At 46.4% G+C, this 27,786-nt stretch overlaps 1 protein-coding gene across 1 annotated transcript in view; it reads left to right on the top strand.

Moving 5' to 3' along the window:
- Positions 1-27,786, top strand: part of FRAS1 (Fraser extracellular matrix complex subunit 1) — a 176,604-nt gene that overhangs the window by 142,164 nt on the left and 6,654 nt on the right. The window contains exons 38-66 of the mRNA XM_074823439.1: positions 1,383-1,531; positions 1,978-2,140; positions 2,893-3,028; positions 4,076-4,272; positions 4,680-4,833; positions 5,418-5,681; positions 5,797-5,985; positions 6,401-6,520; positions 6,961-7,140; positions 9,210-9,334; positions 10,028-10,168; positions 11,114-11,341; positions 11,626-11,739; positions 12,981-13,131; positions 14,226-14,385; positions 14,866-15,028; positions 15,499-15,745; positions 16,681-17,025; positions 17,348-17,508; positions 17,896-18,043; positions 18,980-19,185; positions 19,664-19,820; positions 20,508-20,708; positions 22,517-22,704; positions 22,891-23,166; positions 24,184-24,416; positions 24,797-24,957; positions 25,741-25,955; positions 27,320-27,470. Coding sequence (XP_074679540.1) covers positions 1,383-1,531; positions 1,978-2,140; positions 2,893-3,028; positions 4,076-4,272; positions 4,680-4,833; positions 5,418-5,681; positions 5,797-5,985; positions 6,401-6,520; positions 6,961-7,140; positions 9,210-9,334; positions 10,028-10,168; positions 11,114-11,341; positions 11,626-11,739; positions 12,981-13,131; positions 14,226-14,385; positions 14,866-15,028; positions 15,499-15,745; positions 16,681-17,025; positions 17,348-17,508; positions 17,896-18,043; positions 18,980-19,185; positions 19,664-19,820; positions 20,508-20,708; positions 22,517-22,704; positions 22,891-23,166; positions 24,184-24,416; positions 24,797-24,957; positions 25,741-25,955; positions 27,320-27,470 — 5,323 coding nt within the window. The remainder of the gene's footprint in view (positions 1-1,382; positions 1,532-1,977; positions 2,141-2,892; positions 3,029-4,075; positions 4,273-4,679; positions 4,834-5,417; positions 5,682-5,796; positions 5,986-6,400; positions 6,521-6,960; positions 7,141-9,209; positions 9,335-10,027; positions 10,169-11,113; positions 11,342-11,625; positions 11,740-12,980; positions 13,132-14,225; positions 14,386-14,865; positions 15,029-15,498; positions 15,746-16,680; positions 17,026-17,347; positions 17,509-17,895; positions 18,044-18,979; positions 19,186-19,663; positions 19,821-20,507; positions 20,709-22,516; positions 22,705-22,890; positions 23,167-24,183; positions 24,417-24,796; positions 24,958-25,740; positions 25,956-27,319; positions 27,471-27,786) is intronic.

Consider the following 27,786-nt stretch of genomic DNA (forward strand, 5'->3'; position numbering starts at 1 on the left):
TGGATTCTTGGTAGAGAGCTCAAGTTTTGACTGTGTCCTGACTGCTGCTGCCAAAAAGGGGATAATAGACTCTTTCATGCAACAGGGTTTTAAGGCTGTCCCTGTTTGACTGTAACCGAGGTGAACTGCCATGCTAAACATGAGAACTGAGTTAATCCCAGATTTTTGTGTCAAACAGACTTGCTAATAAAGCACATGGATTTGCGAAGTGATAATCCCTTGAAAATTTCAGCCCCTTCACCCCCCTTCCAAAATTACCTGGTTCTTTTTCTAGACATATTTGAAGGGGGGAGGTTTAAGCAACCCAAGGTGCTGCACTCATTCGTAGCTTGGAATTGGTCCCAGGGGTTGTGTGTACAAGAGTTATCCTGCTCGTGAAATTCAGAAGAAAGGTGTTTCACTCGTTGCAGATGATGTAGCAACAAGTGCACTAGCAGTGGGTTTCAGATATGCGGTTATGCTTCCCTCAGGGAGGAGGGAGGAGAGATTGCAGTGCACATGTAAGGCTGGAGAGACCTAAGGAGGTGGCTGTCAGAGAGATGATTTAGGGAACTGAAGGGGGTGAGGTAGGATAAGAAGGGAGATGAATGTTTTTTCCAAGGGATCAGTCTGAATACAAGTCTAGGGTCTGTTCTGTTCTCTTCTTAAGGAGAAAGGCTGACAAGGGAGCTGTTCAGGTTTAATCTGAGTAAGAGGACAATTAGGGAAAAGAAAATTTCATTCCTGACCCATATGCTGAATATGTTGATTTCTGCTTTGGGTCTTATTTTTCAAGCAACCAACAAAAACTTTTAGAATAAAGATGACATCTGAGTTGTGATATCATAAAGATAGTTTACTTAATGTAGTTAAAAAGAGCCAAAATCAGCTTTTAGTTTAATGTGAATCTGCCTTTTGCAGCATTGCTCCACATTAACCTTTGTTTTACTAAGAACTGAACTTAGCTCTGTGTCTCTCTCTGAAGCACTGGTGGGCGATAGTTACTCCCTGTACCAGCCTTCAGCTACATTTTTGCTCACTTTATCTGGAGTCAGGAAAAGGGTATTACATAAATGGTCCAGTCCACTAGGAGTGTAAACTAATTCGGAAAAAAAATCAAGTTTATGTCTGGAAGATTGTGTTGATGTGATACAAGGACACAAAGAAAACCTCTCTGAGCTGAGAGAAAATGAAAATACTTTTTGTGGTAGATTCTGAAGATGTCAACCCAGTTGACTCTTCTCATCGATAGAGCTTCATTTAATATTCATCAGCCGTGGATCTGACCCAGCTAGCTTCATATATCTCCCTATAAAACATTTTATTCCTCCTTCCATTTTTCATGGAGGGAAACAAAAACTAATCTTGTCTTGTTTTGATTTGGTTTGTTTCTTCGTGTTTAGGACAACAATTCTCATGACTCAGAAATAAGAATCCAGTTAGTATCTCTGCCTGCATATGGCACCCTCTCACAAACATCAGGCTCTCATGATGAAGAGGTTTCCAAGGTTTATAATTTCACCATGGAAGATATCAACAGCCAGAGAATCAGGTATCAAAGAGCTATTCTCCTTTAAGACATGCCAGTTAAAAGCTTGGTGGGCTTTCCGCAGGGATCTCTGGGCTATATTGTGTTAGTACACTGTATCAAAGATATTTTTTCCTTTCTTGGTTCTTGTATCCTATGAGATGATGAATGAGAATATTTCCTGTATGCAGAATCAGGTATTGATGCATGTCTGAAATGCCAGGAGTTGGTGTAGCTTCAAATTATGGGAGCTTTTTCTGTGTCCATAATGTCATGGTGATACTTTAGGTAGGCAACACCTAAAACAGTGATTTAAAAGAACTCAGGGAATGAATGTGAAGGAAAGTTGGGAGCTGAAATACCACCTCTCTTTGAAGACATGTACATTCACCTCTAAATGCAGGGATGAGATGTATTTGCCTGACTGTTAGTGAGACTCCCTGACCCAGACTGTGTTCTGACTTTCACAGCTACTCCACCATGTTTGAGACCGGCAATCAGCCAGTTATGGATATCTTCCACTTTGTTGTTTTTGATGCTGATAACAACCGGCTTGACAGACAGATGTTCACCATCACTATCACGTCTGCACAGACAATGCCGTCACTCATTGCTTTTGCTGACCATATCACTGTAAGTGGCTACCCAGGATACTAAGAACAGTGACAAGAATGTCTTAGGTGTGAGGACTTAAATAGTTTTCTGGGACTGAGGGGAAATTACTGAAGAGACAGGGTGTTGCACATGCAGTTCTGTGAGTGCAAAGGGTTAACAAATTACTTGGAGGTCAGAGGAGGCTGACAGTATGGCTGCACCCCTGAACCTCATCTGCTTACATCTGTTCTAGTCAGCAGGTTTTCCCTAGGGTGTCCTGCTGGTATCAGTGGAACAAGTCTGGCTTATCCCTGTTTAATATTTCGTCCCTTATTTCACCAGCTTGTATGTAAAGGATGAGCAGAAGACAAGTCTGAAAACATCTGGTGCTTTGGACTGATACACAACATTTCAGACTCCTTATCAAAGCCTTTTGAAGTCATCTCCCTCCTTTCCAGCTTTGCATTCCCTCTCCCTTGCCTTCAAAAGGCTCTTCTCCACAAGAAATGCAGATCTTGCCTGCCAAGAGGTCAGCATGACTCTGCCAGTTCTCTTCTTGCCCTGATAAAGCACTCGCAGGCTCCTCCTGGGGACCAGGCAGGCTTTCTTCTTCCCACCCCACCTCACCTCCCCGCTGATTTCATGCTTAACAGATCTAAGGGAGGATGGGACAGGTCTTCAGAGACCAGGCAAGCCTCTTCCATGGAGGCAGACTGGTTCAGTAACAATTCTGGTGCTGCTTTGTGTTGTGTGCATTGGCAGTAGTTTTGTCATATGCTTTTGCTTTCCAGGTGGATGAGGGGGCCAGGGTCCCACTGCTGGCTCATCACCACTTAGCTGCTGATTATGATACTGCTGCCAAGGAAGACCTGAGGGTCACAGTTATCACTCTACCTATGTATGGCTACATTGAAAACACTAAGACAGGTAAACTGCTTGGCTATCTCTTCTTCCTCCTGGCTGATGAAAGAGAATGTAGGAATTGCCATGCTGGAGCACATTCTGATCTGTCTCACTGCAGTTCCTCAGTGCAGTGCTGGTTGGCATCAGTTGGTGATAAAGAGCTCATAAGGTCAGCATTACAAGATAAACTGTATCTGGGGAGCGTTTCCTCCTAATTCTTGTTTGTTGGAGACTGATCTATGTTGCGAGACTGGGGCATTAAGAGCCTTTTCGAGCCCGTGTGTTGTAATTTCATCATGTTTTATTTTGGCTGTCCTTGTTACACAGAACAAACTTCGCTAAATTTCTCCAAATGTCCCAGCAAGCTTTAAGGCTTTGAGAGCTCTGGCAGAGCATAGCTGGTAACATTCTCTTACCTCATTGTATTATCAAGAAAAGGTAGGATTTATACCATTTTGTCCAAAGATGTTAATCCAAGAGACTCATCTGCTTAATCCTGTGTGTGGTCCTAACAGGAGTGGCATATATCATTTTACTTAAATCATAATGTGCCTTTGTAAAATATCACTGTGGGTTGGTCAGTGCAGTGGTTTGTTACTACAGTGATTGCCTTCTGGAGAGCACAGGTTGCTAACCATTACACATCATCCCTCCAAATTGTGTCCTGTGAATGAATTCCAGTTTGTGGCATCTTGGTAATGGTAACCCTCTCTCCTTGAACAGGCAACGGCCGGGTGATTTTCTTGGGTTTGAGTCTTAGTTTTGCAAAGTGAAGCTTGATAGAGAGATTGTGTTGAGGCCAGATGGCACATAAGCCATTGTCTCATCCCTGAAGAAAGCCTTAAGTGATCCTGGGATGTGGGATTGCTTTACTATGCATAAAACTGCAGCTTCCCTGATGCCTACTGTAATGCAGCAGATGTTGCTTTCTACAGAGGTCACAAGATGTGTGAAAGCCATGTCCTAGGAGTGAACATCCTTCTGTACCATTCTTCTCCTATCCTGCTGCTTTTAGTTTTAGTTTTATCAGTGAATTGAACATCCTTTCACTAGTGATATTCTGATTTGCAGGTGAGAGTTTTGGCCCGCAGCGTGAGTCTGCTGTGACTGCCGACGCATCCTTTTCCGTTCAAGATGTCCTAGAGAACAGCATTTACTACTACCAGAGCGTCCATGAAAGCATCGAGCCAACAAGTGATGTTTTCAGCTTTTACGTGAGCGATGGCTTCAGCCAGTCTGAGGTGCAGAGCATTAACATCACAATTCAGGTATGCCTGTGCTCCCTGGCTGCCAGTGCCATCTCCTTTCTCATAGACACATGACTTCTGAAGTTCAAGCTTTGCTCACTGCTTTGTAATATGTGGGAAGGGGACTAAAGGGAGTTTCCTTCTTCCTATCCTTTTCCTTCCCCTAGTACAGGCATGTAATTCCCTTGTGATAACAGAAGAACAGTTGTACATTGCAGCATCTTCCACAGGGCTTATTTCTCAGATGTCTTCTGCCCCTTAGAAGCAGCCACGATGCTGGATAGATTTGGAGAGACTGGTGTAGCCCATTAATGGATATCGGCACCAGTACTGTCATTTGGTAGCTTGTATTTCATTCAGGTGGGCAGCGGTCTTTTCCCCTTGGCTGTTTCCCCTTTTTTGACTGTGTGCCTTTGGGACCTGTGCAGCGGCAGAACGATGAGCCCCCAAAGATGGTGCTGGAGGCTGTCAGAGTGCACGAGGGCTCAGGTGTGGTCGTTACCAACGCCTCCCTCAACCTGCAGGACTTGGACACCCAGAACACGGACCTTGTCATCATGGTTACCAAAAGTCCTGAACATGGTAAGTCCTGACAAGATGGGAGAGGGTGGGGAGAGACAGAGCATGTCTCTGTGTCTCAGTGTCTGTGAGTCTTTATATCTGTGTGTGTATATAGCCCCTGATGTGAAAGAAGAGCCTGGTGTGTTTGTATAAAGCACATTTAGTCTGTGTTTGGACCAGCAGCTGCAGAGGGATTGTGTTTCAGAACAGACCTATTCTTTGAGAGTTGTCCCTAGCTATTCGTGGGAGAGGAGAAGGGGGCACTGCATGCATTTCCCTGGGAAGTTCCCTTTTGTGTTACCCCATTCCCTATTGTGGCGTTCAGTTCCAAAGAGCTGAGCAACTAGCATCTATCTGCAGTGATAAAGCAAGGCAGGGTGTCAAGTGAAGGCTAGTGTCATGTTAAACTAATGAGGGCTGTGCCCTCTTTTTCAGATCTCATGTATGTAGCCAAATTCTTTCCAGTTTTGGCAATAAGCAGGTAACTTCCTTCAATTTTGCCAATAAGACTATGTCCACCTCTGCATCCCACTGATTGCTGGCACGGAAAGAGTCCCCAGCAGGGTTTCTTCTCCCCATAATTTTCTCCATGTATTGTTTGTCAGGTCATCTTCGCAGGAGGCAGACTGCTGCAGAGCCCCCGGAGCATGGACAGGTGCTGTCCATGGGCTCGTCCTTCACCTACCAGGACATTTTGGATGAGCTGATCGTTTATACTCAGAGTGGTGCAGCAGCACAAACAGATGAGTTTGGCTTCTCCATCACGGATGGTCTCTACATGCAGACGGGGAGGCTGGAGTTCTCCATGGAGCTGCCGAAGAAGCAGCCACCCACATTAGCTGTCAACAGGGGCCTGCAGCTCCCAGTTGGTACGGGAAGAGGGAGGAGAATGGTATTGCTTGGTATTGCTATATGGTCCAGTCTAAACCAGTTGCTTAGCTGGATTGGCTGAAGCTGATCGTGGACTTTCTTTCTCTGGTCCAGGCTCTGCAGTGCACCTCACAGATCAGCACTTGAAAGCAGCAGCTATTTATTCAGATGACACAATGATCAGATTTGTCATGAAGAGGGATCCCATCACAGGCCATCTGCAGCTGACCAAAATTGATAATCCAGTCCAGATCTCTGTTGAAGGACCTGTCAAAAGTTTTACCCAGGCTGATATAAATAAAGGTGAGAGTGCTTGATTTTAGATAATCATGGGAAGTGATATGTGGCTGTCTAAGGTAGTCCTGCGAGGAGCAGGGAGTTGGACTCAGTGACCCTTATGAGTTCCTTCCAACTTGAGATATTTTGTGATTCTATGATCTTTATGAGAGAGGGAGGGTGACTTGAAGCAGGGAAGGGAGAGGGAAAGAAGTAAGATAAGGTTGTTATGTTAGAGCAGAAACACGTATCATTAAGCAAGCATTATAAAGTCTCTCTCAGCGAGAGAAAAAGAGTAAAGAGAGAAAGTAATGAAATGCAAATCCAGGAGCTCTGTCAAGCCCCAAGTCCCTCAGCTTATAGTGCCAGCCTCGTTCCAAACTAAGAATTAAATGACGCAGCCTGTAACAAACCACCTCTTTTGTCCCCTCCCTCTCTCCAGGGCAAGTGGTGTACAGTCACAAGAAAGGGGATCCTGGCGGAAATTTTGCCTTCACCTTTGATGTGATCGATGCAGATGGCAACAAACTGACGGACCAGGTTTTTTATATTAGTGTATTAGGTAAACAATAGCGCTGAAGTTATGTTTTCTTTGCTGCAAAGCTGAGGCCTTCATAGATTCCTATCCCACATGTACTGCAAGTTAAGATTTAATTCTTGATATGCAGTTTTTGTTCGCTGTTAATTCAAAGGCCTTTGAAGTTTGGGGCATGGGGAGAGTTTGTGGATGTAAGCATTAGTTCTTTGGCTTCTGACAAACTTACTGAAAAATGTAGAAAATTTCCCCTTATTATCTTCATACTGTCTAGATTGTCTTTAAGATGTAATGTTACTGTCCCCTTGATTAATGCCAAGGTCCACAGTACCTGTTTTGGAATTACTACTCTGGGGGGTGTTTGTATCTATGTTGTCTTTTGCTTGAACACAAGTTCCTGATTTGAATAACACCAAGGAAAGGAGGGTGACTGTCTCCTAACTCAGCTTTGTATTTAACCCTTTCAGAGGACAGATTTCCCCCGTCCATAATCGCCAACAAAGGGCTGGTCTTGGATGAGAACTCAGCAAAGACAATCACAACCCTCCAGCTCTCTGCCACTGACCAGGACAGTGAGCTGACCCAGCTCCAGTACAAGCTCACCAGGCAGCCACAGCTGGGGCACCTGGAGCATGTGGCCTCCCCAGGTTAGCAGGGCGGTATTTTACTCGGTTGGGTACTCCTAGCAGCAAAGCACTAGAAGGCTTTTGAGCCCTAAAGATTTACTGCAGGAAAAATGTGCTTGGAGTCAGCAGCACAGAGTTATGTTTCCTGTTAGAAATCAAATGGTCATTAGCCCAGAGAGTTGGAGAATAGGGTGAGTAGAGGCAAGGCAGCCCGATAATCACAGGTGAGGATTTATTCAGCCTCTGGGTGAGTTTATGCCCCATGGTAACCTTGCCTGATGGACTTTGCAGATGAGTCCAGCTTGCCGCTGTGTGAATCTCCTCTTTCAGGACCTATTGCTGCATCTGCATGACAGGCCAAACCTTCAGCCTTTTCTGTGAGCACATATAGTACAACGCTGAAAAGAATCCATCCCCTAATGTCCATGGTAATAGAGCCTGCCTTGGTGAACAGACAACTCACTTCCGCTCCCCCTCTCAGCCAGTATGTCCCTTGATCCCTGAACACCAGCCTCTTTTCCCAGTTGTACTTTGAAGAGAGGAAGGGAACTAACCACAGAGTTAGTTTAAAAGGAAGCTATGTTGTGGTGTGGTGGATACACTGGATAATGAATTCTGGTAATTCGGAGAGGGGGTATTGGTCAATCCTGTGAAACTCAGAAAATAATTACTTGCAAATGTGATCTGAATTTTAGAGTTGTCTTCCATGCCCACTGACAGTATGAGTGTCCTACCCCTCTCTGATTGAATTAGTCTAAATCTATGTTATTGTATAATATGCTCTTCTGATTTAGATTATGCATCTAAGATTATGTCTTCTTAGAATTAGATTTCTCATTAACATGAGATTAAAGTGGAAATACGTGCTCTGTGTTTTCAAGGTGCAGACAGTCCCTGTACCAGCTCAGTTTTAGTGTGTGGTTTGCCTCATCTCACAGTGTAAGATGTCCTCTGGCAAACACGTTGAAAGGGTAGGAAAAACGAATGAAAGTTATAATAAGCAAATCCCCTGCTGAGAGAAAATTTTAAAATTGCAATATTTTTGTCTAAATGGCAAATTAAACAGTGAATCTTGTACTTTGGAGACCTGAAGGAGCTGGATTAAGGATTTTATTCCTCCTGTTATTTAAAATGTGATGATTCTGATTTCTGTGCTTCTTCATGTTTGTGATGGACTAAGAAAGATGTAGAGTCATACACTGTGAAAGAGTTGTTCTCATGATCTAAATGACCCAAACCTAAGCAGAGAGTGCTGGAGTGTTCAAAAGAGACCACAGACCTTTAAAGCTAATGAGCTCTGAGGGAAACCTTGGCTAATCATCCAATTCTGGCTCATTTATTTATATCAGGTCCTGGTATCTTTTGTAGTGTGGCCAATACTTGTCAGTAGCCATTTAGCATGATAAACTGCTGAAAAACTCTTTGTTAGGGTTTTTGTTGTTGTTAAGAACAGTAAAACTGTCGAACGCAGCAGTGAGACTTAAAGGCTCGAGTGCTTTTTAAAATGGTTGTCAGGTACCTTTCTGTGTCTGTGTCACACCTCATGACCTGTAAAGATGTCACTATAAGTCAGTGTTAAAAATGAGGCTTAGTCTGTTCTAAATGCAGGGGTACAAGGAGGGGAAAAGAGAGCAGAGACTTCAAAGGCATTTTCGAAAACTGCCAGGAATCCTTTTGCTTATACTCAGCAATGCCATGGTTAGATCAGTCCTGCACAGCAGTGAAAATCGAAGTGTTACCTCTACCGTTTTTCTCACAACTTTTCTCTTGCCCTCTGCCCTGAGAGGCCCATCCCCAACAGGGTGTCCTGACAGTATGAGGTGCCATTGTAAAATTGTAAGTCTGGGAAGAAGTCTATACTTCTTTTTGCAGAAGGGGTGCCACTACATTAATTTCAACATTGTTGAGCAGAGCTTTTAGGAGGCTCCACACCAGCTAAATCCCTGGCTCAGCTGAGGCTCATGGTACAGCCTGAATTGGAGCAGAACAAACCGAGACTGAGTGCTTATGGCTAGATATGTCCAGCTCCCTATATTTTGCCCTAACTCGCTCTTTCTATTGCACATTTTCCCCTATTGTTCTTTTTCTAGGGACAAGAATTAGTTCCTTCAGCCAGGCAGACTTGGCCTCTCGCAGCATCCAGTATGTCCACACCAGTGACGCTGAAAAGCATACGGATGCGTTCACCTTTTCTGTGTCTGACGGAACAAATGAGGTAAGTCCCAGCATGTCTTTTTGCCTGAGTCAGAGCAAGCTATTGATTCTGTAGGATGTGATGGGAGTCAGTTTTCCTGTTGCTGCTTGCGAATGGCAGTTACACGTAGCAAAGGAAATGAAACAAGCCACACATGGGCTTGTCGTTTCGCAATGGTGGTGGGTGCTTTTACTTCCCCTGCTGTGAGAGATCTTACATACCACAGGGAAGGGAGCAAGCCCTGTGAAGGTAAGGGGGAGCCACCTGTGATGTAGTCTCATGAGACTGGTTTACCAAGATATCAGTGTCTGGTTTTCATCTGCTTACCAGTTGCTCCTGGAGCTCAGCTTTGATCCAGTGCACTGACAACATACCCAGAAGCAGTTAGACTCTCGAGAAATTACTCCTTCCTGCTTTCTGAAAGAGAAAAATCATAGCTGCAAATAGAGGTAGAGGGATAAAGTAGAATGAGGGAGGGAAAAGTGGATGTCCATAACTATCAAGAAAGAGGGAGAATAAATTAGTGGGGAGGGATAGAAGAGGTCACGATCATGTGATCAGAGCTTAGAAGCTCATATTTACTCACTAGACAAGGCCAGAATTAAGTGACCCAAACTCTGGATCACTGTGGTCTCCTTACAGTGATACTGTTTCGATGGAGTTGCACTCTTGGTAGACTGAGTTCATCAAGAGAGGCTTTTCCTCCTGTTCCAGGTGAGCCAGACATTTGACATCACCATAAACCCTGTGGATGACTCCTTACCTGTAGTGCAAAGCCTGGGAATGACAGTTCAGGAAGGATTGAGAAAAACCATCACAGAGTTTGAGCTTAAAGCAACAGATGCTGACACAGAGGTAAGGCCAGACTTCCCTTTGCTTCCTCCTTCCACTCTTCTGCTGCACGTCTGGGCTATCAGAAAAATGGGCTTGTGTTCAAAGAGAAGGGTTATAGCGACTTTCATCTCTCCCTGTGATCATACCCTGTCTGATCACAACATCAAGCAAACATCTTGTCGGAGGCTAGTTTGTATATAAATGGATGAATGTTTTTGAGAGTGAACAAAACAAAGCTTGAGAAATGACTTCATTGAGGATATCTCTCAGACACATAAGCAATAAATCTGCACGGAAAGCATTTAGAAGTTGTGATCAGAGCTAATCCTTGCCCTGTACCACCTTCTCTCTGAACGCTGTGGGTTTGAACTGAGCTTATGCCTAGTCTTGACACTGAATTTATGCCTAGCACAGATGAAAATGACATTTCCTCTTTCTCCTCCTGGGTCTGGCTGGAGCTAAGCAGTCTCATGTTGGCTCTGCCTCACTGCACTGCAGTTTCCCTGCAGCAAGAAAGCTCCTGGCTGACTGTTACTGCCCTGAGCCAAAGATCCTGCCCTAAAGGTTATCTCTGCTTCTACCCTGACAGAAGTGACAAGGGGCACGTTGCTTAGAATAGCTGCAGAATGGGGGACTGCTCTTGTGTTCAAGGAGTTGTCACAAGGGCAGGAGCTGTCTCAGACCAGCCGAAACAACAGTTCAGTGTGATGTGTCTAGCCTAGCTCTCCCTGACTGGGGTTGTTTTGTAGATAATAGCCACCTTGGGAGAGGGATAAAGACAGGGCAGGGCTCACAGTGAATCAGTTCAGCATGTGGTGTTGCATTTCAGCCCCTGGTTGGAAACACTGTGCTAGGAAAGCTGTTTGGGCATAGAATCCCTCTCCAGGCATCTTGAGCTGGAAGGACATGCCTGTCCTGGTCCTGGGGTCATGTCATCAGCTTTGCCACTCTGTCTCCTTGGTGCAGGCAGAGTCAATTACGTTCACAGTCGTGCAGCCCCCCCGGCATGGCCTGATTGAACGCACCAGCAATGGGCAGCGTTACTACCAAGCCACCACCTTCACTATGGATGACATCTACCAGAACCGCATCAGCTACAGTCATGATGGTAGCAACTCGCTGAAGGATCGCTTCACTTTCACAGTGTCTGATGGGACCAATCCCTTCTTCATTATGGAGGACGGGGGAAAGAAGGTAAGGGGAGAAGAGGAGATGTGAGGGAGACATTCTATGGCTAATAGAAAGCTGCCTCCTCTCAGAGAAGAGGAGACTTAGCTGCTGTCGCTCCACTGAAGATAAGGGCTGAGTATTCTCAGTTCTTTGATGCCATTTGCTTCTTCCCTGGCGTACCAGCCTTTGTGTGTGCAAACTCACCCCGGGACCTTGATCCCAACAGAGCTGAAGAGAGCAAAGCTGGTGGTATGGTGGATGAGGCTCTGACTCACAAAGTAACAGCCATCTCTCCGAACTTTTGTCAGGTTGTGACAGCAGCACCGCAGCGCTTCAAAGTGGACATTCTCTCTGTGGATGATGGGACACCCAGGGTTGTCACCAACCTGGGTTTGCAGTGGCTGGAGTACATAGATGGCAAGGTAACTGCCTGCCTGGGTTCAGCTTAGATTGTTTCTCAGGCTGTTCCAGGAGAACATCCTGATCCTTTGGCATTTTTATTTTTGTGATAGAGGACAGATGTCCCTCTGGGCCCACAAAGTGTCTTGGAAAAGGCAGAGGTGTGCAGGGGTGCCTGCACTGCAGCTCCATTAGCTAAACCAGGCAATGTCGCTCCAGGGCACAAAATTGGTTCCTGGACCATCTTCTTCCCCTACATCAGCCAGAACATTAAGCCTGGCTCTTATTGACTCTTGCACAAACTGTGTGCAGTGCAGCACAGCTCCTGCCTACCTTCCTGGGCGGACACATCCTGCCTCTTGTTCCTCCTCCCCAGGGTTTATTTTCAGCTTTGCTGATGGTGGACCAGTCATGATTATGTGCTGCAGCAGCCGTGGTAGAGATACATGGCTTTCAAAGAAACGTGGTATAGGGATTTCTTGCTGTGACATGCCTTTGTTTTTCTGAAGTCCAAACAAAACCCCAGGAAACTGTCTCATGCATGTTTTTGAGAACCCAGCATTAACTGCAATTCCTGGTTCTTCCCAGGAAAAGGGGTTGGAAGACACTGTAGTAAGAAATTGTATTAAGAAGTGGCTATCTCAGCTCAAATTCCTGACTTCAGAAAAAGGATTCCTACAGCCTCAGGCAGTTCAATTCTCTCTTTTTTTCTTGGCTGTTAATGGTGTTTTCTTTTAAAGGGAAGGCAAAATGTGGTGGAACTGAGGCGCATCCGTGTGAGGTCATTTCAGAGAGGACCTAGCACAGGCTCACTGAAGCAGCGTGAACTGTCCTGAATGACTCCTTCAAGTTGAGGCTGTTTGCAAATGCTTTTTGCAAAGCCAGGCCTCACCTGAGCATCAGCGCAGTTCATGGAGCAGTGGTTTCCAGGTGAAACCAAAAGATTTGTCATAGCTTTTAGCCCCAGCTAGATAGGGCTGGGCAGCTTGTTCTGAATTTGCTTTTCTTTGAGCCACAATGTTTTTTTATTAAACAAACCAGATGTGAGGCAGAATTTGAATCCTTCCTGTGCTGTCAAACACCTTGTGGGGCATCTGTCTGTTCAGGGCCCCTCTGTGTGCTCTGTGGTGTTATATCCCCTAGCTTTTCCCTCATGGAGCACTGTCTGACAGAGGGGATGGTTGGGCTTTTGGGATGAACAGTCAATCAGACTTGCACTGCTGGATCTCTAGAGTTTTACTCCCTTGGTTTGGCTTTAATCCAGGCAACCAATCTAATCACTAAGAAGGAGTTACTGACGACAGATCCTGACACAGATGACAAACAGCTGACCTATGAGATAACAACTGGTCCCAGAAATGGTTATGTGGAGAACAAGCTGAAACCAGGGACAGCTGTGACCACCTTTACACAGGGTATGGAGTTGGGCTGTATACTGTTGCTTTTTTCCTTCAGCTGTTTCAGTTTGTCAAGATAGCTTTTGTGTGGAGAAAAAAAAAAAAAGGTGGGAGGGGGGAGAAGACAAAGGGCAAATCTCAAACGTGTGTCAAAAATAAGCATTGAACTTTGCTCTCAATTGCAGAAATCCTGTAATTTCTTACAGACATCAACACGTATGCTGTAGTACACCCAGGTTCTCCAGACTTGCTAGAGCTGGAGATTTGCCTTGGGACAGTAAAGAGGAGTTGTAGATATTGTATGTGGATCTAATCATGTTTAGCCAGCAGTGCAGAGTCAACAATGTGTGGAAAGTTCACTCTTGCAGGACTGAGGGGCACTCCATTAGGAAGGGGAGGTGAGGGAGTAACTGCTTCCTATGCCACTGTGCTGTTTCTGATTGCTGTTCCCTCAAGTCTTCCCCAGGCACACTGAGAGTAAACTTGCAGCGCAGCCTTTTTTAGCTACTGCCATTTCTGCTACTGCAGTTGGCAGAGCCTCACATCACACTGCATTAGGTCCTGTAAAAATGCAGTCAGCAGTTCTGCCTGTCCCTTCTCATCAGGCCCTGCTAGCCTTGCCTGGCCTCCCGTGTGCTCAGACAAAAAAAAAAAAAAAAAAGAAAAGGAAAAAAAAAGAGGAAGAGGCTACACTATTTTAGGTCTGAAGCTTGGCAAACATGTATTACACTGCAAAAAGTCAGGGAGCCTGAACCATCTCAGCAGTGAGAAGGAGCCCAGTTACAACATGCCAGCTTATAGAACAGAGCTGAAATATGTGCTGCCCAAGTGAATTCATATTTCTTGCATTTCATCAAAGCTACTTCAAATTTACCTTATTTTTAAGTATGAGCCATTATGGATAAAGACTATGCAAGGGAATATCCTGTCACAGTTTGTAGGCTGGCTTCTACCACAGGTAAGACCAAGGAAGTTAGAAAAACTGCTGCAGCATAAAGGGCGTGTGGAGAACCCAATCCCTGCAGCCATGCAGATGCATATCTCTGCATTGGTTGTCTGTAAAACTGCCATTCAATTTCTGAGTTAGCTCACTGGATGTCTCCTCCCTGCAGAGGATGTGAACCAGGGTCTCATTCGGTACGTGATGCATGAGGAGAAGGTTCAGGAGACCATGGATAGCTTTCAGTTCCTAGTGAAGGACAGCAAACCCAATGTGGTTGGTGGCAACATCTTCCATGTGCAGTGGTCTCTCCTCAGCTTTACATACACCAGGTAAATGGTACGGGGCTTACAGCGCTCTTCTGACAGATGGGATCTTATCTGGAGTGAGGCAGGTTGAGCTCTGTAATATGTGATTGGACCTACAACATGGAGATGAAATTCTGGGGCAGTTACCATTATTTCTGCCTGTCTTTCACCAGCACCCCATCAGGACTGGGGTCTCACAGCTGTGCAGATGTGGCATTCCTGTTGAATTAACACTGTTGATTTCTAGAGGGTGAGGGTGGCCAACAGCAGCTGGTATGGATGTGGGAACTCTTGTGTGTGTCAGTGAGGAGAAGCACCTGCTGGGTTTAACCATGGAGCAGGGTTGCTGAATAGCTGCCATCTGCCCAAGTCCCTGATTATTAGTGTCCCTCAGATTTTCCATGGAGGCGATAGTTAGCCTGCGTCTGTGGTGCTCAGTATCAGCATAAACACATAGGGTTTGCTCCCCAGCCTGTTATTTGTGTCTGCTTGATACGTTTCCAGCTACAGCGTCAGAGAAAGTGCAGGCTCGGTGAGCGTCACCGTGAGGCGGATTGGTAACCTCAACCAGTACGCGATTGTCTTGTGCCACACAGAGCAGGGAACGGCCACCTCCAGCTCTGGTTCACAGCCGGGAGAGCAGGACTACGTGGAGTACGCGGGGCAGGTAGGTTGGGGACACCAGGAAAGGGAAGGTCTGACCATTCGTGCCATCAAGCCTGGATGAAAGAACTGATAAAAACACAAAGGCAACTGTATTTCCTTTCTAAAAATTTGCAGTTTATTTGCTTTCAGAAGAGGGTCTCTTTTTTCATCAGTTTTTTATGTTGACAGACATGCTTTGCAACAGTGTTCTGACAGTATTCTGACAGACCGCAAATGTTACAGGCTTGCTTGAGTAGGAGTGTCACTCCTCATCATGCAAAGGGCTTAAAACCATGACTGAGATTAGAAGGGGTAGGGGCCTACACACTGCATTTGCTGCTGTCTTTGACCTCTGCTAGTCATTTATCCTTGGTTAAGGTCAGGGTCTGATGCCACTTGTGCACAGGGTATGTGACTCAGGCAAGGGTAAGGCAGGAAGGACAGAAAGTTTGACCCCAGTCCAAAGAGAGCAGGCCACTTGCTGCCTTCCAGGTGCAGTTTGAGGAGCGGGAGGACACCAAAGCCTGCACCATCGTCATTAATGATGACAACGTCTTTGAGAGCACAGAGAGCTTTGCCGTGGAGCTCAGCATGCCAGCCTATGCTCTGCTGGGGAACATCACCCGGGCCACGGTCACCATCACTGACACAGAGGACGAGCCCACCCTGCAGTTCGACAGGAAGACGTACCACGTCAGCGAGAGCGCTGGTTTTCTCTCTGCTCCTGTTGAAAGGAAAGGTGGGTCGAGCAGGGCAGAACAACTTGCTGTGCTCCCGCTGGGTCTCTGTGGCACAGGAGGGAGAGCGGCTCTGCAGGCACCGCTGTGGGCAAGACATTCAGAGTCTGAATCCATGCAGCAGAGAGCGTGGACAGGGAGCCCTCGAGACTGTGGCCAACAGTAAACTGGTGACAGAAGGAAGTGAAGCACCTGTGAACAGACTGTGAAACCTAAAGCTTGGATTTTAATTCTGTACTTTATAGCTAATAGAAGCGGTTTAGTGCCTGTATCCTGCAGTCTTTTATCACATGACTAGGATTACCGCAGAGCTGCTGAGGAGTCTTTGCTGTATATACCTTTGCCAGGCTCAGGTAAATGACTCTTCCCTGTTGGCAGGCAAATAACAGTGACCCCCCAAAACAAGTGGTGTTCCTTGGGGTTTGCTTGTTTATGATTTTGGGGTGATTCTTTGATTTTTTGGAAGTAGCTTTGTGGCGCAGCTGAAATGACAAGCAACAACACAGAGCAGATGGGGGTTTTTTTCTTATCTTTTCCATCTGTGCTGTAGGATTCACTAACGCAGTTAAAGCTCCTTACTTTTGGATTCATTTCTCCTCCCAGCATGAGCAGGAGTAAACCCCTGTATTTATTTGCTGCTTCTCTGTGATATAGATACTGTGTTTTATGTGGACCTTATCACTGTACTGTATATTCTTTTAATAGTCAAGTGCCACCTGTTTCCTGATCATAGTAGCCAAAGGGTGCAAATTCAGAGCGTGCCTGGAAGTCAGACCTAAGCCAGCTTTTATTCAAGTTTAGGAGCAGGGATAGTGTTCTTTTTCACTCCTCTCCCTCTTTTCCAAACGCTGGTTTATTATTTAAGTAAGTGGTGTCTCCACCAAATAAAGTAAAAGTATTTCCATAGAGTTAATGGTTTTTTTCTGTTGCATCTTAGGGGATACCAGCAGCACTGTATCTGCCCTCTGCTACACTGTCCCCAAATCAGCCAAGGGAAGCAGCCTTTATATGCTGGAATCTGGCTCCGACTTCAAGTCCCGGGGGATGGCTGATGACAGCCGCATTGTTTTTGGTCCGGGTGTCGCCATGATGACATGTGACATCATGCTGATCGATGACAGTGAATACGAAGAAGAGGAGGAGTTTGAGATCGTATTGGCCGATGCCTCAGATAATGCACGCATTGGCAGCCGGGCCTCAGCCAACGTCTTCATCAGTGGTCCCAACGATGCCTCCACAGTGTTTCTGGGGAATGCTACTTTTACCGTCAGTGAGGCTGCAGGTGAAGAGTAGCGGGGGGCTCCGCCGGCACTGCTCCACACCATGTTGGGGTGCTTGCCATGAAAGTATGCTTTCACCAGGAACAGCTATCAGAAGGGAGTGATTTATGGCACAGCAGCAGAATTGTAAAAGATTTGCAGAGGGTTTCTCTTTTTCCCTCTGCCCTGTGGGGAAGGCTGGGGGTTGTTCTCTCTGCAGTAGGCTGTGCTGGGTGCAGGAGCAGCAGTGAAGGGAGAAGGGCATGCTGAAGGGAAAGGAGTGGCTTTGTGGTGTGCGGCTGCTTTCTCATCTTGGTTCTCTCTCATGTGCAACTGGTGATGCAGGAAACATTGAGATTCCAGTCCTCCGACAGGGACCTGATCTCTCAACCCCCATCTCAGTGTGGTGTGCTACTCGGATGTCAGACCCTCCATCTGCCAGCCCGGGAATTGATTATGTCCCCAGCTCCAGAAAAATAGAGTTCAGGCCAGGCAAGACAGAAGAGGTGAGGAGCCACTTTGACCCCTGAGGAGTCTGCTTTGTCTGGTGACACTTCTCTCTTGTTTATGTGCATACTCTGTATTTGTCATCTGCCTGTTTTGAACATTCTCTCAGGGCCACTTGAGAATTGTTAATGAATCTGCTAGGCACAGACTCACATCTGATCAGCAGTCCAGCTAGAGAAGATTCAGTCAGGCCACCTCTCCCAGGATAAAGATGGCTGCCTATTCTCAGAAATTATATGCCAGATCTTTCTAGAACATTGTTTCCATTGATTAATGAATTCAGAAAAGACCTGACATAATGACTTCACATTAGACATCCAAATGTGAGTGCCGGGAAGGATGAAAGCTTTGCATCTCTAAAAGCAGAACTTGTGCTTCCCTTCTAGTTCTGCACTGTGACAATCCTGGACGATGCGCAGTACCCAGTGATAGAAGGGCTGGAGACATTTGTTGTTTATCTCAGCTCACCCCATGGAGCTGAGCTAACAAAGCCATTCCAAGCAATCGTGGCCATTAATGACATCTTCCAAGATGGTAAGTTATCCATGGCAGTTCTATCCAGTCCATCCTAGCCTCTTCCTTCACACTTCCACATAGCAGGAGGCTAGTCCCAAGTTAGGTTATTTCTAGGCTAGATTTAGCCTATTTTCCTGGGATCCTCCCATTCCATTTGGTTGCCCTGTTTCTTTCCATGCTTCACTGTCCACAAGAACTTGGAGTCTTTGAGAGTGCAGAATGAATTTTCATGCCGTGTTCCCTTACTTTCAGCCACACTTTGCCTCTTCTACTAAGAGCTCAGTCCTTGTTCTATGCTTTCTGTGAGCTAAAGTCCCCTTTACTACCTGAGACAGTCACACTGCATGTTTCCTTCCTCTTGTGTTTTAATGTATCTCGTGTTTGCTTGCCTAAGGAAAGCACACACTGTATGCTTTGTAATCTAACTTTGTAGTAGTCTGTAATCATTTCTGCCTTTGTATCTTTTGTTGAGGATGCCCTTTGCTGCAAGCTATTTGTGCTGTGTCTGTCACAGTAGGATAATACTTTGAAACACAGTATCCATGTCAGTACTGAGTCGTGATACAGTCCCTTCCTGGCACGCCTCGCAAACACCATCCTCATACCACCAACCCTGTCTTGTTCCTCAGAGCGTTGCAACAGCACCAAAATGATGGGAAAGGAACAAGTTTCATCAACTGTTGGAGTTAGGTGACGGAGAGGTGGTGAGGAGAGATGTTGTCTTTCTGAAGCGCTGCAGGGTCTGCTGATCCTGTGCTCTATAGAGGGTTGGCAGCCGTAACGGTCACTTGTTTGTTTGAAACTGAATCCTGTATTGAGGCACAGTGAAGCTGCCATTTTATTCTCTGACTGTTGGACTCCATGCAGCAGTTCTCCCAGGGTATATGTGCCTCATTTAACTCTTGTCTCTGTGTAGCTTCAATGCTGCTTGACTCTTTTTATTACCTCCTGCAGTACCAAGCATGCAGTTCACCAAGGACACGTACACAGTGAAGGAGAAGGAGGGTACTCTGCACATCCCCATCTTCCGCACCGGGGACCTGAGCTATGAGTCCTCGGTCAGGTGCTACACCCAGAGCCAGACAGCAGAGGTCATGGAGGACTTTGCAGAGAGGAAAAATGCAGAGGAGTCTCGCATCACTTTCTTGAAAGGGGAGAAGGTGAGCTGAGCCTGGCTTATATGAAGAATGAAGAACCATTGATGGGAGAGGTTCACATCTCCTCCTGGGCTCTGCATGTCAGAGGGAGCTGACAGAGGCTGTCCAAACTGATTTCATAGATGCTTAAAGTCACAAATTCTTCTGGTCCTGGAAATAGGACATGACTCTGAAAGGGTTGTTTGTTTCATGGTAAAACTGATTAAAACATGAAATGGAAATCCTCTGTGTCAGTAGGACTCAGGATTGTTGTAGCAGAGAGCTGTTGGTTTGTGGAAGTAGATGTCTTCACTGCTGTGTCTCATCATGGAACCGTGTGGTTTGTCCACACTGAAGTAGCAGCCTTAAAAATAGAAGTGTTTCTTCCAGAATTGACAGTACTCGGACGTTAAACCCTAGATAGTGAAGTATAGTGTGCCTTTTAAGTGGCTTCATCAGATTTATGAACGTTTGCTGTTTTCTCCCGCTTACTTGGCTTTAGGTGAAGAACTGCAGTGTTTATATCAGTGATGACTCTGCCTTTGAACCAGAAGAGCAGTTCCAGGTCTATCTTGGTAGCCCACTTGGAAACCATTGGAGTGGAGCTAGGATTGGGAAGATGGACATGGCAACCATAACTGTCACCAATGATGAAGATGGTAAGCGAGAACACTCAACAAGGATGTAGTTGTAGTGTAGGATGCAGTCCCAAGGTAGTCAGCACTGTCTTGTCAACAGTTTGTGGTTTAATTTAGTAGACGTGAATGCGTTCAGTCACATGGTGACCGCTCTGTGTGCAGCTCACTGATGTGTGACGGCTTTGTGCACTGGACTGCTCTTAAGGGAGGGACTGAATACCAGTGGCTTGAACCCACCATTTGTCCCATTTCCCGTTCCTCTGCAGTTGCATACAGAGTTGCTGTGCTTCCCCTGGGAGATGTTGCCTTTCCCCCACAGTGTCACAGCCTGGAGAGATCTTTGGGGAAGAAGGGGGACACCAGGTCCCTCTGCTGTGACTGCCAGTGGGGGCTGTGGCACCATCACGTGGCATGGATCTGAGGACGCGTGGTTCAGTGGGAGGCAGGGGATGGGGGAATCATTTGCCATCATCCTCTGTAGCCCAATACATGTGTTGGGTTTTGCCCCACCCCTTGCCCTAATTCACATCCAACCCTTCCAGCTGCAGTTTTGGCCCCCGCTTTAAGGAACTCCTTGCTCTGAAGATGTGTAGATAGAGTCTAAAAGGAGCTGATCTTAGGTCACCCCAGTTGCTGAATGCCCTTCACCTGTAAACAGTCAGCTGGTGTATAAACCTGAGGCTTTTTTCTTCACTGCTGTTTCTTTAGCACCCACCATTGAGTTTGAAGAAGCTGCGTACCAAGTACGGGAACCACCTGGCCCAGAAGGTGTTGCTGTTTTAAATATCAAGGTGGTCCGGAGAGGGGATCAGAACAGGACCTCAAAAGTCCGCTGTAGCACCCGTGATGGCTCAGCTCAGGCTGGAGTCGATTACTATCCCAAGAGTCGAATGCTCAAATTCAGCCCAGGTAAAGGGTCCTTGGAGGGAAGGTTAGAGGTGGTGGCATGACATTTTGTGTATATCAGAAAGGAGCATTGAGGAAATATTCAGGAGATGTGGAAGAAGCCACTTTTTGCATGAGGTTTACAACACAACACAGGTCTAACTGCTCCCAGTGAAGTGAACTGCATTAGCTGTAAGAAGGCATAACATACCCTTAGATTTTGGGGTTTAGATTTGATTTGGGGTTTGATCTTGGGCTCATCACAGTCTTCATGGGAAGAAACACCTATCCAGCTCTTCAGTGTGGTACAGGTGGGGTGTAGCGGCCAAAATAACGAGTCAGAGTGTTCTTTTTTTTTTCTGCAGGGCAGGGGCCATTTATTTTTCCAGTAGTACATACTTATGCTCTCGCCAAAGCTCTTCATAATTAGCAAATCAGCAATTAGACAGCTATCAACCTTTTCTCCTATCAGCATAAGACCACTCTAACACGGGCTGTGCAGACCAATCAACTTCTTGTTCACGGGCTGTTCATGCAGCGGTAACTTCTCACAGCTCAGTACTTTTCCACAGTTCAGTGTTGCAGCTGTCCGTTGTTTTTCCCTGCCACCTTGGCACAACTCAGCAGTTTCTTATCTTTCTCCCAAGGCCTGTTTCTCATCAAAGCCTTGCTGCTTCTCAGGGGCTGCGCAGAGCTGACAGGCCGATGTCGACTTGCCTCTCTCCCACAGCTATGCAGGGCTGACAGGCCAATGTTGACTTGCCTCTCTCCCACAGTGGGGTGCAAGAGTTTTCCCTTTTCCTTGCATTAGATATGTCCTTTCCCCTCTCCCCTTCTGGTTGCCCAATCATTCTCATTCAAACACACTGGTGTTCTGAGCTCCAGCCCTCTCTGCTCGATAAGCAAAGTGCCAAGCTGCTGCCCAAGCAAGGAGGCAATGAAAAAGAAGAGGGAATGAAAGCCTGGAGGTGGTGAGCTCTTTACTGAGCAAACTGTAAATGGAGAAAGACACTGTAAAAGGAGACAGAAAGATGGTTGAGACTTTTAATGTCATTTGAAAAATGGGAAGGCCATCCCAAATCTTGCCATGTTTTCTCTGGTGTATAACATATCACCCCTTCACAATGCTCTGCTGGGTAAGAAGGATCTGGGGTTTGGTTGATTTGGGGATTTTTCTGTTTTTTCAGTAATGTATTTTAAATATACTACACAGACCACTTACTACGTGATCTTTTTTAAAGTGTGACTCTTCTGGGGTGCAGCCTTGCACTCTGCTGTGGCTATAATTTTGTTATGCAGAAAGGCTGAACTGTAAAATGAAGGGTGGTCAAGACAGAGGAAGAAGCACTAGCATCTGGCAGGTGAGAGTAAAGTGGTCTTCAGAGGTTGTAAGGCTCAGCAGAGATCTTTCAGGATCCAGTGCAACAGCTCAGATGACATTGCTGGACCAAGAAGTTCTCACCAAACAGTTCTGCATACTGGTGTGAGAGAGAGCAGAGATGCTTGCAGCAAGGGTGGGGATCATAGATTTTTACTACAGACAGCTAATGCAAGACAGGCATTATTAATCCTCAGATGGCATCTGCCAGTAAATCTATCACCAATTGGATCAGTTGTCATAGCTGGAGTTTTATGTACAGAGTAGAATCCTGTGTGGATGGGGCTAAATTATTAGTAGCAATGAGCGGAAATAAAATTTATAATGCGTATTTTATCATAACGTTTCAGCGGTCATAGCGTAGACCAGCCATGTGGTTTTTTTATGAGAACTTCAGAGCAGTATCTGATGACGAATTAAGTTCTCTCTGTTTCTCTTGCATTTCCTCTCACAGGTGTGAACCACATCATGTTTAAGGTGGAGATCATGTCCAATGAAGACCGGGAGTGGCATGAGTCATTTTCTCTGGTGCTGGGTCCAGATGATCCAGTGGAAGCTGTTCTTGGAGATACCAGCACCGCAATAGTGACTATTTTGGATCAGGAGGCAGCAGGGAGCCTGATTCTACCAGCATCTCCCGTGGTAAGTTGCCTGTTGCAATGGACGTGATTTAGTACCCTTCAAGTACAGACTGAAAACCCCAGTGGGGTTTCTGAAATAAAACTAAGAGCTGCAATGATGTAGCAGGCTCGGAGCGTGTGGGAAGGTTTGCCTTTTCTGCTCCTCCCCTTGGCCCCAGGCAAATGCTGCCATCTTGCATCCACACAGGTCGTCGCCCTGGCTGATTACGACCGGGTGGAAGAAGTGACCAAGGACGGTGCGAAGAAATCCCCTTCCCCAGGCTATCCGCTCATCTGCGTCACTCCTTGTGACCCTCACTTCCCCAAGTACGCAGTCATGAAGGAACGCTGCAGTGAGGCTGGGATCAACCAGTCTTCCATACAGTTCAGCTGGGAAGTAGCAACCCCCACGGATGGGAATGGAGCCAGGTCACCTTTTGAAACCATCACTGACAACACACCATTCACTAGCGTCAACCATAAGGTATGTGGGTAGGTACCGGCATGGCGAAGCTGCAAGAGCACGTGGCCTAAGCCAGTGAGGGCTTGGGGCAGCTCTGCTGGTCTGTGCACATGTGGAAGTTGGTTGCGTTCCTGCAGCTGAAAAGTCACACACCTCAAAAAGTGGCTGTGCCTGAATAAGAGCTCAACACGCTGGTGTGAGCTGCGTTACCAGGGTTTGGCTGTGGGATTGTCTGATTTCCCTCTGTCCTGCTCAAGTTTCAGGAAGGGCGTAGCTCAAGCTATGAACTTCAGGCACTCGTTTTGCTGCATTGCTCCATGTGCGGCCTGAGACCTCTCTGTCCCTGGACTGTTCACATCCTGCCCAACAAACAGAATTACTGTTTTCCTCTGGGGGCTTTTCCCAGGCCTCCCAACTGTGATGTCTCAGCTCTTCTCAGGCATCCAGGTGTGTTTCTAGACCATGCCTACTCATGCATGAGTCTGAGACACTTGTAGTGGGTAGCACACACTTCAGTTACACAGAGATTAAAACCTAAAATCTCCCTGGATTTGGGAACTGGCATGAGACATTTGGGTGCTTCTTTGGGGATTACTTTTTTTCTTTTGGCTCTGGAAAATTCGGGAGTTCTTCACTGAGCCTGCTAAAAGCACCATTTCTGCTGACGTGGGAAGTAGCTGTGAGTGCTCAGATATTTCAGTAAATCCCTGGTGGCGGGAGACAGATGGAACCTGGCAGATCATAACAGCTTAGGCTCCCTCTTCCCTTCCCTTCAGTATGTGGGCAGAGTTTGGAAGCTGTAAAGCACCCAACATGCTTGAGCATCTACTGCAGCGTAGGTAACGAGGCCAATCACACCTGCATGCCCCAGTGGCCAGCAGCCACTGGCACATGGGTGCTCCTAGCTTGCGTTTGCCTGTGCCTCGCCTCCGTGCTGCCTCAAAACACCAGGACAAAGCGATTTTGCTACGCAGTCAGATGTCGCGACGCTGGTGTCTTTGACCCACGTGGATGTTTCTCCTTCCTCGTTCCCTGCAGGTGCTGGACAGCATTTACTTCAGCCGGCGGTTCCACGTGCGCTGTGTGGCCAAGGCTGTGGACAAGGCTGGCCATGTGGGCACCCCCCTGAGAAGCAATGTAGTTACCATAGGCACAGACAGTGCCATTTGTCACACTCCTGTGGTCGCAGGGACGGCCCGAGGTTTCCAGGCACAGTCATTCATTGCCACTCTGAAGTACTTGGATGTCAAGCACAAGGAGCATCCCAACAGGTAAGAGCCTGAAGGGGAGAGTGCAGTCCTTCCCCAGGGCCCCTGGGGTTACAGAGCTGGCCTGGGTCAAGAGGAGAACCTGTGTCTGAAACCACATCCCTCTGTGCAGTGTGCCCTCTTGAACAGCGTAGGGTGCTCAGGGTGCTGCTCCCATTCTCTTCCTCGCACCCTGCTCTGCTGAGGGGGTGCCCTTCCCCTCAGGAAATTGGAGTTGGTGGGACAGCTTAAGGAGCAGGTGTGTAGATGGGGAAATCTAGCTGAGACAAAATATCAGGCTGCCACTAGCGGGGTCACCCTATCTCTGGTGTGGGGTAACGCGTGAGGCTCCCACGCCTGCCAGGGCTGCTCTTTTCTGCTGTCTCATCCACTATTTGTTCCAGAATCCACATCTCAGTGCAGATCCCCCATCAGGATGGTATGCTGCCCCTCGTCTCCACCCTGCCGCTGCACAATCTGCATTTCCTTCTCTCCGAGTCTATCTACAGGCACCAGCATGTCTGCTCAAACCTGGTCACCATCAGAGACCTCAGAGGCATCTCAGGTAATCTTTAAAGCCAGCCTTTGCTTTCTGAGCTTGGTGATAGGGAGAAGCCAGTAAAGAAATGCAGAGAAGGCAGCTTTGTCTTCCTCTGGGCTCTCTTGACATTGTGTAAATAATAATTAATCTTCTTGTACTAACAGCAGTGAACAGAGTTGCCCCCTTGAAGATGAGCTGTGATGCACAGGAACGTTTAAAAGATAATGGGGTTAAGCAGCATTGCTCTGTTTGAGGAGGTTGCAGGTTCACACGGTGCTGGTGGTTTTCTGCTTTTCAAATCTGTCTTGTGATATCCATGTGGTTAGAGAGGGACCCACAGGAAGTGGATCACTGTGTCTGTGTCACTGAGGTCTCCCACATGGCAACAAGAAGCAGCAAAAGCAAATTCACTGCTGAAGTAGACGCCAGAGCCGAAGAAAGAAGGCAGTTTGTGTGTCTGACACTCAGGGTAGCGTGATCCATGCTTGTTCCATGGTGGGCAGGGGGTTGTACTTCATTCTGTTCATTTTATACTCAAGCTGTTCTGCATTTCTTAAAGTTTAACTTCAACCTGTAACTAATAGGAGGGTTTTTAGGATTCTTACCCCATTCCTATAACATTTTCCCCTGTAAAGACCTGTGTATATTCAGTTTGACCTTTAGGATAATGAAGGGAGAGGGGCCCATTAAGTCCCTAATATAATAAAAGTCACTGACATGATTTGAGAGTGAAATGGGACCTCAGTACTTGGCCTCAAGCTCTTTAAAATCTGGAGCGATCAGTTTCCTGATGTCTCTTAATCCCAGAGGCAGGCTTTCTGGATGAAGTGACCTACGACAGCATCATTCTCGGTCCTGGCTATGACCGCCCTTACCAGTTTGACCCCACAGTGAGAGAGCCAAAGACCATCCAGCTCTATAAGCACCTCAACCTGAAGAGCTGCATTTGGACTTTTGATGCTTATTACGACATGACGGAATTAATTGATGTCTGCGGAGGCTCTGTCACTGCTGACTTCCAGGTGAGCTGCCATATCCAAAACTTTTCCATGTAATCCAAATCTTTCTCAATTCTTAGGCGGAGCTCCACTTTGTGTACGTGTATATTTGCTGCTCTGCTCTGCACGACTGGAGCATTTCCCCCTTTTTTACCTAGAAAGGAATGGTGATTTGTGAAATGCACTTAATTAATTTATTTTCATTGGAGTAACATAAATTTTATTCTCTTAATCTTCAGAGCGATGGTAAAATATTTTTTTTAAATACAAGGATGTACTGGAAATACAAAACATTCTCAGCTGTGCTCTATTCTTTTACAATTTTGACTTTGTTCTTAGCCAATATAAAAGAGCAAAGAACAGAGCAGAGGGACATCAGTTCGTACTCCACAGTGGAGTGAGGTCATGGGAATTTTTAAGTCATTTCTGAATTAACTGGCTGGCAGACCAAAAGCCAAAAATGTTCTTCTAGACAATAATGGCTTTCGCTACTAGACATGTCTCACTGCCCTCTCATGGATGGGTTATACATGTACATCCCACTCAAGTGAATATCTCATCTTTGTTAGGTTCTTGTATTAAATTCCCAGTCAGAATCTTATGGCCAACATCATCTCTTTTAATTCCTGCCAGTCTGGAATACTTTGTTAACTTTCCTTTTATAGCTCAAATTATTTGCACAAATCCAGAGAAGCTACTTGAACTGAACAACTGCATAATTTAGTACGTGGAGACTGGCACCAACCAGTCTGGAATGTCTCTCTGAGGTCTCTGGGGCTTGCAGAGTACAGCTGCACTCTGCAGATAATAAATGGCGTATATATAGCCAGAGAACTGTGCTATTTCAGATACTCTTAGGGCCAGTCCTGAGCAAGCAGAATTGCTTGTTTTTAATTCACGGAATTGGAAACTGGGGGTTTTTCTGAGGTGAAGTTGTGACCGCAGCTGCTTTTGTGCCATGACACCACAGTGTGCATTAGCACTTACCCTTATTTAAAATGCAGGTTTGTCTGAAGTACCTATATGTAAAGGTAAATAAAGTTCAGACAGTCTTCTCTGACTTAATTGTAGGAGTTTTGTAGTATGTGAGGAGCACTCTGTGCTTGCATACTTTTTCCCAGCAGTTCATTATTAGTTGTCAAACGGCAGTCCAGCAATAACTTTTTGCAAATCAGCTACTTGTTTGCCAGTCTTTGGACATTATATTGCTTCAGAAATAATTCGTCCCCACGTTACGCTCCCTGTGTTTAGGACATCCATGGTCCAGAACTGAAAAGGAGTCTTCTGTTACAGGTACTCTGGCTTTTGTCCCCATCTGCAGAGCAGAATGCAAATGCGGTGTCTCCTTTGGAAGGTGCATAACCACCTTTTCTGGGTTTTACTGACAGGTACGGGACTCTGCTCAGTCCTTTTTAACAGTCCACGTCCCGCTCTACGTGTCCTATATTTACGTGACAGCACCTAGAGGTTGGGCTTCTCTTGAGCACCACACAGAGATGGAGTTCTCCTTTTTCTACGATACTGTTCTCTGGAGGACAGGTAGGTCCGAGGCATTTCAAGGGGTACAGGAGAATTGGTTTGTCCTTGGTTTTGCCTTTTTCTTAGTTTCTGCACTGCCACCACAGTTCTGAGCATGGGTAGCATTCCCTGAAGTAAAGGGCATGCAGGCTGAAGCCAGGTATGCCTGCATTTGTGTAAGCTTAGCAAGGGGGCTGGCATTTCCCCCTCAGCCTCTCTCCATTAATGGGAATGGTTGTCACTGAGCCCTAGGAAGTGCTGTAGGGAAAGAGCTCTCCCTTCATCAGTGTCTCCACAGCCAGGCTGAGGTTGCTCCCTGTGGGATATTTGGAGTGAT

Source organism: Strix aluco, chromosome 4 (genome assembly GCF_031877795.1).
Source record: "Strix aluco isolate bStrAlu1 chromosome 4, bStrAlu1.hap1, whole genome shotgun sequence".
Classification (NCBI taxonomy): Eukaryota; Metazoa; Chordata; class Aves; order Strigiformes; family Strigidae; genus Strix; species Strix aluco.